General features: G+C 38.6%; 1 protein-coding gene across 11 annotated transcripts in view; it reads left to right on the forward strand.

The window, feature by feature from the left end:
* The window catches only part of ANKRD31 (ankyrin repeat domain 31), a 67438-nt gene that overhangs the window by 34006 nt on the left and 19590 nt on the right, over window positions 1–13842 (forward strand). For all 11 annotated transcript variants that reach the window (XM_074532400.1, XM_074532402.1, XM_074532407.1 and 8 more), the window contains 5 exons: window positions 2497–2656; window positions 3184–3266; window positions 4034–4115; window positions 6222–6318; window positions 9876–10935. In XM_074532400.1, the coding sequence (XP_074388501.1) occupies window positions 2497–2656; window positions 3184–3266; window positions 4034–4115; window positions 6222–6318; window positions 9876–10935 (1482 nt within the window). The remainder of the gene's footprint in view (window positions 1–2496; window positions 2657–3183; window positions 3267–4033; window positions 4116–6221; window positions 6319–9875; window positions 10936–13842) is intronic.

Below are 13842 nucleotides of genomic sequence, written 5' to 3' on the forward strand. Positions count from 1 at the left end.
AGGTTTGCATTTAGGAAATAAACCAGTATTCTTTAAAGTGATAAAAATCAGAGAAAAATATTCTTCAGTAGTGACAGTTGAGATTGTACAGTTAGTTAACTTCTTTAATGCAACAGACAAATCATAAAAATTCAGAAACTCCCTGTGGTTCTTTGTTAGGTTTGGGCTTCTTAAAAACAGTATTAAAGTTGAACATTATCAATTTATTGATAGTTCAATGCTGCTGCAGATGGGAGTGATGCACTTCGCACTTAAGAGAGAACAAATTATATGCTTTAGTGATATAAAACAGTGAGTTAACAAAGTTCACTGATAAATGGGACAGTTTGTTTACCACAATTCTGTTGTTTACTGCATAGAAACAGGGTCCTAGCTGTAAGGAGGGAACCTCCTGTTGAGTCAGGATTTTCAGAAAGGACCCCCTTGGTTTCTAAACTCCTTCTCAGGTGGCTAGATCCAGACTTCATTCCAGACTCAATCAGCAATTTATGTCTAGAGGACTGTACGTTCACAATCAGTCCTTTCTATCACTTAGCTAAGATTTCAAAGTTAGCATCAATTATGGAGAATCTGTTGTGACAGGAATTTCTGTGCCTCAAGGAGTAATGCTGAGATGTGTTCCTACTCAAAGGGAGATCCTGGTGTGCAGCCCATTACTGTGTGAGAAAGCTCAAGGGGCCCCGGGCTGGGCACTATTTATGAAGTAAGGTGATTGACTCACAGTCATATTTCCATACCAATAAGATGCCTGGGTCACTGTTGACAGTGCCCTTTCCCCCTCCCCAAAGTGTGGAGTAGGCTGGATGCATGTATCACCACTGCCCCTGGTGGTTGTGGCCTAAGCAGGAGAGGAGAATAGCACGTAGCCATAACGGCCTCTGTCATTGATGGGACATCTTTTCACTAGCTTAGCTTGCCCAAATCCCTGTCCTACCAAACTTCAAACATTTCTTGAGATGGGGTAGCCACAACTTCTGTGGGCAATCTGTTTCAGTGTCTCACTACCTTAATTGTAAAAAAATCCTTAATTGTAAAAAAAAAATTTTTGTAAAGAAAAGATTCTGGTCTTATTGTTTAAAAATAAACAATTTTTTATTAACTGGTTCCTTCCAACCCAAACCATTCTGTGGTTCTGTAAAACAGACTGTTTTCGTTAGAATGGACCTGCAGTGATCTTCTAGTCCAGCTGCCTGATCCCTTGGAAGCCAACCAGAAGTTAAATCACATTAACATTGTCCAAATGTCCATTGTCCTTAACCATTGACAGTCTTGGGACATTGACCACCTCTCAGGCAAACTCCTCCAGCACAGCTTAGACTCATTCCCACTCATCTATTGCTGGACCCCAGGGGGAGAAGATGGGTATCTCCCTCCCCACTTCCATGCTCAGGAAGCTGCAGAGAGCAGTGAGGTCTCTGAGTCTCCTTTGTCCAAACTGGACAAGCCCAAAGTCCTTAGTGGCTCACCACAGAGCACGTCTCTCGGCACTTTCACCAGCTTTGTTGCCCTCTGGACACATTCAAGGACCTTCACATTCTTCTTGACTTGTGGTGCCCAGCACTGCACAGAAATAAAGAAAATGTTCTTTTGACAGAGTGAGTTCTGGGGAACTAAGTGTAAAGGTGATGCCAAATTGGCTCAAACATACTTCTTCTATTTCTGTCAGGACAATTCATGTTTCATCACATTTATCTTTTTCTGTGACCAAGGGTAAAACAAAGGGGATGATTTCACACAGGCTTGGAGCCAAGCTATCAGTAGGATTCTTGCAAAGGTATAAGTGTATTATGCAGTATTTTGGGGGAAAACCAACAAGAGAACATCCTGAACTTTGAGTCAGCATTCTTGTTCTGGTGCATTTTCCTACTTACCTGCACTCTGGGTGTAAGAAATAAGAAATGCTAAAGCTGAAAAGTCATACATATGAAAATTCTTTTACCAAGGTCTGACCTCATCAGTACTTTCATATGATTTGAATTCAGGGAGTAGATGATTCCACTGATGCCACTAATCTGATTTCCACATTCTGCGATTAAGCAAACTTCAAGTTTTTTGGAATTAGGAAAAAAAAATATCAGTGCATGAAACCGAAACCAATTTTGAAGGAAGAAATGCACTTCTATTCTGCACTTTGGTCTTAATGCAATTGACCAGCTCCTCTTAATTTAGATACATGGTGTTTTGTAATTGTTCTGTATTACCGTAAAATCATAAAAATTAGTACTATAAAAATAACGTGTTTTGTGAAAATTTGTGAGTTATTTGTGTATTTTAATGGAAAAATGCAAGAAATGTAAGATAGAAATCTGTGTTGACAATAGCCAATTGTTTGGGATTTTTTAATTTGTATTGCAGGTATCTTATTTACTTATATACTCTCTAGAGTATCTAGAGAACCTGTATTATTTGTGATGTATGTTAGATATAACACATGTAGTTGTATAGTAAGTCCACAACAAGAATTACCACCGTACAAATAACAAAAATACATAATAGGCAGCCAGGATTCTGCTGCAGCATGGAGCAAATCCCAATGAGAGGGATGGTTCAGGAAAAAGTGCTTTGAATCAAGCTTGTGATGAAGAAATGAAAGAACTGTTGAAGTCGTATGGTGCTACAGACTCTCTACTTCCTTTTCAAACTGTTGAAGTTACTGGTATGTAATATAAATCTTAGAACTACCCTGCAGTCTTAAGGAAAAATCATACATTCAAGTAGTTTGACACAGATATTTTTAATTCCATTAACTATTGAATGAGATTTATTTATTTATTTATTTACAGAAAATAACACATGTGGGTGGGTTTTGTTTTTTTCTGAGAGAATGAGAAAAAGAACATATTTGGATACTCAGATTTATGTTATTGTCTGTATTTAAAAAGAAAAAGAAAGAAAAGAACATATTTAGAAGAAGAACATATTTGGATATTCCGATTTTTGTAAAAAGAACATATTTGGATACTCAGTTTTTTGTTATTATCTGTATTTCCCTTCACAGGAAAGGAAATGACTAGTTTTGAAAGTGGTGGCTTTCATTTCTTTATGCTACCTAAATTTGATCTTTTTTGCATATACAAGATACTTTTGATTAGTTGACCTGCCATTGCATCATTTTAACCTATATTATTATGGTACTCCTGCAAATTAATTTTAAATTTTATTCATTTTTTCTTAATCGTGGAGAGGAAAAATCAAAACGTCATTGTTATGACTGCTATAAAAATGATGATGCAGCTTTGGAGACACAACATGAGAAATACAGTGTGGTAAGTATAGATTACAGTTTTGTTAAACTGCTCTGTGGTGTACAGCTGCATAGTGACATTTGATGACTGCAAAATATAATTTAAATAAATAATCTATTGAAATGTATGTAAAAACAGCATTATGCAGAGAGCTGTAGAAGAGAAGTTGTGATTTACATAGATGAGTATGTTTATAATCACCTCTCTCTGTTCATAATTCCTGTGCATTTAAAATTATTGTGGAAGCAGTAGTCAATACTGACACAGATTTCTTATTGCTTATAAAAATAGGAAAAAAGGTTGTGAGATCTGAAGCTTTTAATCGTGTTTCCAGAATGGTTCCTTTTGAAACAGTAATAAATTACCATCATGATGATGAAGAGATTTAGATATTTTTTATCTTACCACAAAACAACAAGGAGGAAGATTTCTGCACAACTTGTTAGCTTTTCCTGGTGTCTGTAACCTATGCCTGCGTTGTCTAGATGATGCTGTCATGGTGAAATTCATTGTCCAATCTTTGCTGTGCACTCTGAGGTTTCTGGAGGACTCTGAGCATGGACTAGTTTGAATGCCACAGCAAACCCAGGCTGTGACAGCTCCTTGCAGAGCATGTTCTTGTCACTGTGTACCTCTGTCCTACCAGTGCCCCACTGCCTTTACACAGTAATCCCCAACCTGGAATTACTTGAGTCTGCAATACCTAAACTGCAGACCAGGTGTCATGACCTGTTTTGTATGGTGCACTTGGCTCTACTTCTTACGGTAATTTCTGTGTTTGTTAACAGGAGTCTGTTGCTGCCATACAGGATACAGAAAAGAAGCAGGAGGAACTGTTGCTGCTGGAGTTGAGAACTTCAAAAGATGCAGGTAGACATAAATTGAAGTGTTTCACCTATTTTTAGTGGGTAAATATCTTTGGCAATATAACTGTTTTTAAAACATTATTGCACATAATATATTTGAATCTCCTCTGGAAAGTACAGCTTCAGAGAATAATATTTTAATAACACCTCTCAGGAGTGGGCACTTCCCAAAGTACTTTCTTGTACGCAGGAATGAACAGAAACAGGAATTATGACAGAAAAGGAAGGCATGTCACTTGGAGGCATGTGTCTCAAGTAAACCTGTTTATATAAAAAGGGATCATTAGATAAGAATGCATACTTCTGGCAGCCTTATTCAGTTATGAGCACATGAGCCCCTGCATGACCAAGAACAGCTATGTCTGTAGGTGAAGTAGCAGATGCAGCATTTTTATTCTGATGTGGCTAGACTTCCAGGAGCCTAAAGTAATTTATGAGAGGAAAAAAGTGAATTCTTTACAGCAGACAGTGTGAATGATGGGCAGTTTAAGAGATGCTGATCCCCAGAAGTGTAATTTGTTTTAGGCTATCAAATCTCAGTTCAGATTAATCTCAAGAATTTACTAAGTGACAGTGACTTCTTAGGTGATCGTGATGCTGCTGCTGTGTATCTGTTGAAGTCTGTTGTATCCATGGCTTGATGCTTCAAGAGGCATAGCTTCCTGGCAGAATGCCTTTGACCAAGGTCTCTCTCCCCAGCTGCCCTCACCCGTCTAGGCAGGGCTGTTTAATTGGAGCATCTCATACTCATGAAACAGTTTTGCTTCCTGACAGAAAGAAAGGGTTTGTTTTTAAGTTTATATTCCTAAATACAGGCTAAAGCTTTCAAATGGTATTTACAAGTAAATTTATCCCTTTAAAAATGAATGTGAAATATGGAATTATATGGATTGCTTCCAACTCAGATTTATGGGATATGGTTAATTGAAATAGGTGTTTTCTTGAAAAATGTTTGACAGGTAGGTAGATGATACAGCAGACAGACACCTGTGCACAGACATCAGTGCAATTTAATGAATGAGCAAAAAGAACTATCAGACTTCTCCTTTTCAGGGGTAATCAGGCTTCTCTTGTTCAGGGGTATGAGAGAAATTAACATGGTGATCTGTTACCACTACTGACAAAAGCATTAGTAATATAGCACCTCTTAAACTAAGTCATAGTCATTACTATTGATGAGGCACAAGATTGAACTAAGACAGTAGAAAGTAGACTAAAATCTCAAGGTATTTCCATGCAGTGAAATGTACTATAAATAACAGATACAAAATTTATATTAAACTGCCTTAATAAAAGCAATATTTACATATTACTAAGTAGGCAAATACTGGTAGGTACTGTGAAAAATGTTTGGGGAAACATTTTACAAATTCCAATTTAATATTGTAATTTCTCATTTTTTCCTGATTATGTAAAGCTTGTATTGACTTTTAGAGTTTCAGGAATTAGGTTACAATTTTAGCAAATTATCCCAGTGGTATCCACTGGTTGTGACTTCTAACCCTCATTTATATGTCTGTGAGATAGGGTGTATAAAGAAGAATTTATAATTGCTCTTCTTTATAATTTTACTTTATAATATGAGTTAGAAACTATGTAAAACTGGGACAGATATGCTTTTACCATTGTATGCAACTTGAAACAGTCTAGGTTCATTAAGCCATTTCATAATACTTCAAATGAAAGGTTTAGGCACCTTGTTAACATTGTGTAACTTCTGCAGGTGGCCTCAGTATAATTGCCATGTTATGTAGCTACTTGCAACACAAAGAGCTTGAAAATTTTCAGGGCTTGTCATCCATAGGGCAGTTCTTTAATTAATTCCTTTTTCTCTTAATAATTTCCTAAACAAGGTACTTGCACTTCATAATTTTCTAGTACTTCTGCTAATTTTTTAAAGTTAAACTTGTATTTAATTATTTCTATAAGAATTTCATTAAAAGTGCTCCAATTGTTAGGAGCTACCAGCATGCATTACAGTATAAGATACTGCTCTAGCAGTGTCTTTATACTTTGGCTGTGTACTTGCTACACTGAAAATGCTATTAATGAAATTATTTCCTACTTCTTATCACCATCATAATTTTGATTATTTCAAAATATTGAACAGATGTGTATATCCAAAGGCTGTCTCAGATACAAGACACTTTGAATGAAATACTTGCAAACCAGAAAACAGAGAGGGATACCCTTGCTAAAAAATACAGGTAAGTAGAATACAAGGATTGTATTCATAGAAAGCTGTTCTTTGCAGTAGTAGTGATAGAAGTTGTTAGGAACACATAGTGGTGTAAAAGTACATCTATGTGGTTTTCATTCAGATTTTTTGGAAGCATGATCAGTATTGGCTTCAGTTACCTCAGTTACATGAAAGAAGAACTTCAGGATTTAGCTAATGCATAATAATCAGCAAACAGTGAGGTTGCTGTACTCACAGTGAGCATTGAAATTAGGTAGTGAATGATACAGAATGTGTGGAAAAACACAGAATCACAGAATATGCTGAGTTGGAAGTGACTTACAACGATCATCAAGTCTAGCTCCTAGCCTGCACAGCACTACCCCACCATGTGCCTGAGAGCAATGTCCAAACACTTCAGTCAGGCTTGATGTTGTGACCACTGCCCTGGAGAGCCTGTTCCAGTGCCCAGCTACTCCCTGTGTGATGCACCTTTCCTCATAGCGCTCCTTTGGACACTCTCTAGCCTTGCATGAGGCTGTTGTGGCACCAGAGCTGCCCCCAGGCCTCGAGGTGAGGCTGCCCCAGTGCAGAGCAGAGCAGGACAATCCCCTCCCTTGCCTGGCTGGCCATGCTGTCCCTGATGTCCTGGCTGCCAGGGCACTGCTGACCATGTTCAATTTGCCATCAACCAGGACCCCCAGGTCCCTTTTCATGTTGCTGTTCCCAGCATCTCATTTCCCATTCTGTCCGTACATCCAGGCTTGCCCCATCACAGGTGCAGAATTCATCACTTTCCTTATTGAACTTCACATGGTTGGTGATTGCCTCGTCCTCTGATTTGTTGAGGTCCCTCTGCAGGGCCCTCCGTGCTCTCAAGGGAGTCAACAGCTCCACCCAATTTTGTATTGTTAGCGTACTTGCCTAGTATCCCTTCCAGTTCTGCATCCAAGTTATTGGTGAAGATAAAGATGTGAAGATGTTTAAGAGCACAGAACCCGGTGACAGGACACCAGCCTGATGTCATCCCATTCCCTAGAAGCCTCTGAGCCTGACCTGTGAGTCAGTTGCTCACCCATTGTGTGATGTGTTTATCTGGACATTTTGTCGAGAAGGATCCTGTGAGAGATGGTACCAAAAGTTTTACTGAAATCCAAGAAGATTACATCACTTGGCTTCCCTTGATCAGCTAGGTAGTTACCTTGTTTTAAAAAGAAATCAGGTTTCATAAGCAGGACTTTTCTTCTCATGGAACCATGATACCTAAGCAGAAATTAGGAAATGAGAGTATTGAGCAATTACATTTATTTTGCAGTGTCATGGAGGAAAGTAATAGCAGCTCATGACACTACTTGGAGTGTCCATGACTCTGATTTGTTTCTTCAGGACTCCTAGGTTAGGAGTGTTCAGCCAATGGCCAACCAGAGCCATTTAAAGAAACGCCTTGAAGCATGCTTGTGGGCATTCAATTTTTGTGAGAACATTTAAAATGTCAGCATGGACCGTGTGAATTAGGAGCTTCATGATGCTAGCTCTCACAAGACCCCTTTTTACTTCCTTCTGAGAAGTACTCAAAGTTGGTCATATGGTGAATGCTCACCTAACAATGTAGCATCCTATTTAACAGATGCTTCTAGGCCAGGTGATGAGGATGTTTCCATTCTTGCTTTTGTGGGCAGGATTTGGTTGGTCATGTAAAAGCAGCAACATAAAACTTTCAGGTTGTCCCATGGCAAAATATAAAGGCTGGTTGGGTTGAGAAAAAAGACTGAAATATTTCTGTCACAAGCCATTTTGCCAGCTATAAAATGTAAGATACACATATTACACAGATAATTTTTTAAAAAATGATTTTATGAGGAGTTGGAGTTCCAAATCATCCTTGTGGGCAAAATAGTGATTGAGTTAAGAAATAAGGACAGTAAAATTAATAGCTACATAAACCTATCTGTTTTCTAGTATTGAGATTGAGTCTGTGTTCCAGAGTGAAGTGGTAAATGTTTCTGGGTATTGCAGATATCCTGCAGCTAATATAACAGCCGCCCATCAATAGTAATAAGCTGTATTCCAAATCACATTATATTTGCTTTTTATTATTTTTATAGTCAACATCTTATTTTTAGTTAATTGGCTTATAGCTTTTGTCACACTAGTCATAAATCAGGAGGCATCATCACATTTTCTATCTTCCAGTTGTTCAGTTAGTTGGCCCAGAGCGAGATACTACTTATATTGTTCCTTTTCTGTACTTAGATATATGTGCTAGCATCTTCTGTATTAAGGTACTAAGATATATCTTTTTCCTGAGAAAAATTAACAAAAAAGAAGTATTATAAGTTACTTTGTCATTTTAGTCACACTCTCTTTGCCTCTTCAATTGCATCTTCTTCTGTACTTGTATAGCAACAAAGCAATAAAACTTCCCAGAGCAAAAACTGCTAGAGAAGTGTGTGGAAGCCTCACTGGCCTGTGTAAAAGCCCACAGTTGTCATAGATTACTCAGTGACTAATATGCTAATATTGTGCTAATATGTTGATGGTTCGTGTATTCCAAGCACATGAGATACCAAGCAGTATCACAGTACAGGCAACAATACTGTCAAGCTGGTTTTTTTTCTGTCCTTGTTCTGAGACATCTAGTCTTAGTGTACCTTTGTTCTGTTTGTCTCTTTTGAGACTGGTATGGTGTTACCTGCCATGGCATCTCTGTAGTGGGTGGCCTTAAAAGCAAGCCATACTGTAGTTCCATTTCCCACAACTTGGGTTACTTCTCTATCTTCCCAAAATGGTCCTAGAGTCATAGTGATGCCACTTGTCTCATGAAGGAGAATTAGGAGAAAATAGTGTTATGCTGAGTTGATGGCCCTTGTACCAAAGAAAGTAAATAAAGGGGTAAATAAAGGGGTAAATAAAGAATTCTCTTCCAGCAGAGGGGAGGTAAAGTCCCCCAGGGAAGGGGTCTCATAGGAAGGAGGCTCAATCTGGTAGCAGGGGCTGATGAAGGTACAGCATTCCCAGATTACACAGGCAACATCCTAAACTGTTCTGAAAGGTCATGCGGCATTATTACATTGGTAGCTGTATTAAATCTTTTGTTGTGTACCCCATAAAAAAATCCTTATAGTATCATCCTTCAGGAGCTCATCCTGAACTCATTTTAAAAGGCTCCAAAGTGGACTTTTGAGACATGGGATTCAACGTGCTACTATGATTTGTGGTAAGAACAGAGCAGTTGGTGATATACTACAGGCATAGTTTTGATTCTTTGAATTGAAGGTAGTATAGAAGTATGAATTCTGTGAATTAAGGAGTGGTATAGGCAAGACTATTTCCAAAGTTTTGATGATTGACATTCTAATGCCATGGAATTCCCAACTGCATCTTAATTCTGTGTCCTACTTTGGGATTCTGCACTTCATTGTTCATAGACCCGGGATTTGAACATTAAACTTCATACATTATAAAAATATTGTTCAAATTTTAAATGTTGGCAGAAATGTTGAAATGTATTCTTGTTCTTTGTTATGTCTATTAACTGTTTTAATTTTGTATCTATAGTAACTACAATGTCTTTATTTTTTATAGGGCTTCAGTGGAATCATTTAAAAAAGGTGCACTAAGGAAGCAATTAGTTAACCTTGCTTCTAGTCAAAAGAGCCTGTTGACTGTTGTCCAAAACCAGGAAAAATTAGTGCAGAAATTTAAAAATTACAGGAAAACAAAGATAATATTCAATTCATCATCAGAGAAGCAAATCTCAAACTTAGTTACTTTTCATGGAAGTGATACAAGACAAAGTTTAACTGCTAATGAAATAATGTGTCCTAATACAGTAACATTTAGTATGGGGCTTGGTGCCAGCAGGCCTAATGGAAACAGAGTAGAAGCACATGTCTCTTCAGAAAATAGATTTTCAGCTCAGGAATGCATCCAGCATCCACACATCTGCTTGGATGAAACAGGAGCAAATAAAGAACCAATTACAAGCAAGGAGGCTTCTGATCATGCTTTGGCATCTGGAAACAGAGTAAGAGAATATGCCTTTGACAGCACATCAAAGCTGACAAATGCTGCAGAAGTGATGACATTGCCTTCAGAACCTACTGTTTCCACTGCTAAAACAAAGTGCTCACAGCCAAAAGACATTAATTGTGTAGCAATTGTAGGACAAAGAAACAGGTCTTTAAATCGCACTTCAATGACCAACACATTAAATATTGTAGAACCCCAAAGCACTGTTGTGGGTAAGAATGTCTATCAAACCACCAGTCACTGTAAGCAGGTTCTTTCGCATGAGGATCTGCACAGATATGTGAATAAGAAAGAAGCTTTCCAGCAGCAACAGCAGCCACAGCAAGAAACTTTATTAGCATCTACAAAGAGCTTCTCTAATACTTTGCAGCAAATGGTCTTTCAGAGTAGTGAGAATTCATTTAATGCCAACCTGATGCTTACTAATATTTCCTCAAATACTGACTCACCAACAAATATCAGTGAGAAATCTTCACAGAGTTATGGTAGTCAGGAATGGGAACAAAACCAAGTGAGATATGGATGGAAGAGTAAGAAAAAGAATCAGTGGATAGATCTGCTTGAATTGGGAAGAATAAAGCCCGGAGAAAATGTTTTAGAATTCAAACTGCAGGTAATTGTTGAGAAATTATAATAGTAATAATATTAATACTAGCAGATAATAAAAATGCTCCCCACACTAAAACAGCAAAAAGCAGTTCTCATGGTTTTGTCTGCATCTTCAGCACTTACTAGTGAGTATTTTTATTCATTGGTTATAGATAACTGTTCATGAGTTTAAAAGGAAAATTCTATGGATGAAATCTTCTGTCAGCCCATAATTTTAAGACCCAGAATATTGCATAAGTAAAATTTGTGTTTAACTTTGCGTTACCAGTTTGCTAATATTTCATATGGCTAGAACCAGAGTGGAATCTTCGGCTGATCTACATTGATTTTCATGAAAATCTACATGATTTTCATACTGGAAGGAGCAGGAATGTGATTGTTGTTATGACTTAATGTCATTCTTGGAAACAACTGTCAAGTCCCTCAAGTAAAAATGTGACATTTGGATTTTGTAGTGCTGTGATTGGCATGAATACATGCAAAATTTCTTGCTTACATGCTTGCTGATTCTGTAAGCATACAGTATGGTATGAACCATATTTAAAAAAAAAAAAAAAGAAACCCCTCTCTTTTAATAAAAAAGCATTTCCTGTCCCCCTAAAGAAAGAGCTGATTTTCACAACAGCTGCTAGGGACCTGGCTTAGTATTGAGCATATGAGGGAATTGTTGACTGAATTCTGAGATGTGAGCTAGTGTCATGATTTGACACTGGCCAAATGCCAGACATACAGAAAAGTCACTAACTTGCCCTCTCCTGCCACAGCTGCACAAAGGAGAGAGAAAAATTTGATGAAGGCTTCATGAGTTGAAATAAGGACCAGGAGAAAACACTCCAAGGGCAAAACAGGCTCAGCTTAGATGTACAAAGAGAATTTACTGCTAACAAAATCAGAGGAGGATAATGAGAAGTAAAAATAAGCCCTTAAAAAACACCTTTTTCCCCCAACCCCTCCTTCCTTCCTACCAACAGTACAGGGAGACTGGATTTTGGTGGGAATTTTGGTCAGTTCATCACTCAATGTTTTCTTCCATTGCTCGGGGAGAGGAATCCTTTTCCTGCTAGTCATGTGGTCCCTCCCACAGGATACAGTTCTCAGTGAACTTCTCCATTCCAGTGTGATGAGGAGCAGTCCTCCCAGACTGCTGCAACCTGAGTCATTCTATGGGCAGACAGTCCTCCCAAACTGCTGCAGTGTGGTCGCTCTTCCACGGGGTGCAGTCCTCCAAGGACAGGCTGCTCCAGCCTGGGAGCAGGGCCCCCTCTCTCCACAGAGTCTCCCCTGGACCACAGCCTCCTCCAGGCATCCACCTGCTCCAGCACGGGCAGCTGGTGAATCCCTGCATCCCCCATGGATCCCCATGGGCTGCAGGGGCACAACTGCTTCACCATGGTCTGCACCACGGCCTGCAGAGGAATCTCAGCTCCAGTGCCTGGAGCACCTCCTGCCCTCCTTCTGCACTGACCTTGGAGTCTCCATGTTGTTTCCCTCACACATTCTTACCTCCTTCTTTTCTCTGGCAAGGAAGAACTCTGTCCATTTTGTTTTGTTATTCTTCTTAAATATGTTATCACAGAGACATTACCAACATCTCTAACTGGCCCAGGCTTGGCCAGCAGCATGCCCGTCCTCAGAGCCACCAGGGATTGGTTCTGCCAGACATGGAGGAAGCTTCTGGCAGCTTCTCACAGAAGCCGCCTCTGTGCCCCCGCTCTGCTACAATAAACCAGGCTGTGCGGAACCTGTTGTGCACTAGCTGTGCAAAACAGCTAGTTGTAAACTAGCTGTGCAAAACAGCTAGTTAATTTCCAGGGCAGCATATTGATAAAATATGTAAAGTTCTTTTCAGCCAACTCACCATTTTAGTTAATGTAGAAAGAACTCCTTTTCCCACACTTATAAATCTCAGGAATGGTTTTCTGCTGAGAGCTGCCATTTTGTGTGGTCTTGCATTCTTGAACATAGGGTAGTGTAAGTCACAAGGCTGTATATCAGGCCATATGATAGGTGTGGAGACATGCTTCTTTTTTTTCAAGAACATGTAATATTTGTTTGAACTGCAAGATGACTGAGTGGAAGGATGAAAAATTCATTATTTCTACTGTAATTTTTCAAGACAATTGTCTGTATTAGCAGCTTCGTGCACATAGAGCCTAAGGAATTATAACCCAGTGCTGCAAGTACTAGTGTTTGGCATGTAGAGAAGTCAGTGATCTTTACTAGGATGAAAATGACACTCATTTATGTAATGGAAGACGGTGCTACAGAACTCGAAATTTAGAATCTAGTGTGTGTTGCATTGCAAAGACATGACCAGTAAATTTTCCTTCTTTATCATTATAGAGATGTATTTGATAAAAACATAGAGCTGGTACATAGTCCTTACTTAAGGTTAACTTTGGGCAGGGAGAATGCAGTTGTTGAATACTGTAGACCTAGGTTGTGAAACTTTGAACTTAGGAACTTGGTTGAGTGTTCATTGAAATATTTGGGTTAATTGTCTTAGTTTAATTCTTAAAGCAACCCCAAGCCAGTGGATATGGTAGGAGATGGTTCAGTATTTTCTGGTGCATCATTCTCTTACTTGGATTGTTTAATCTTATTAATGATAAGTGACCTTACTAGCTTCTAACAGAGTTGATCAAGAGTTAATTGTTGCATTATTTAGCTGTGTTAGTCAATGGAGGCCAGTATGACAAAACCATTACTTACTCAGCTATAAACAGCTATAACTTGTGCTTCTGGAGAGGTGTAAATGTTTGCAGAACTGGGCTGCATTAACATTATGAAAGAGGCATTAACAGTAAGTTTGTTCATCCTTAATTTTGCCTAAGGTAAGGCTATTAGGTTCCTCCTAAAACATGCAAGTCATATTCCTTGATATAAGTGAAATTTTTGTGCAAATATGTTT

This window comes from Zonotrichia albicollis, chromosome Z (assembly GCF_047830755.1).
Source record: "Zonotrichia albicollis isolate bZonAlb1 chromosome Z, bZonAlb1.hap1, whole genome shotgun sequence".
Classification (NCBI taxonomy): domain Eukaryota; kingdom Metazoa; phylum Chordata; class Aves; order Passeriformes; family Passerellidae; genus Zonotrichia; species Zonotrichia albicollis.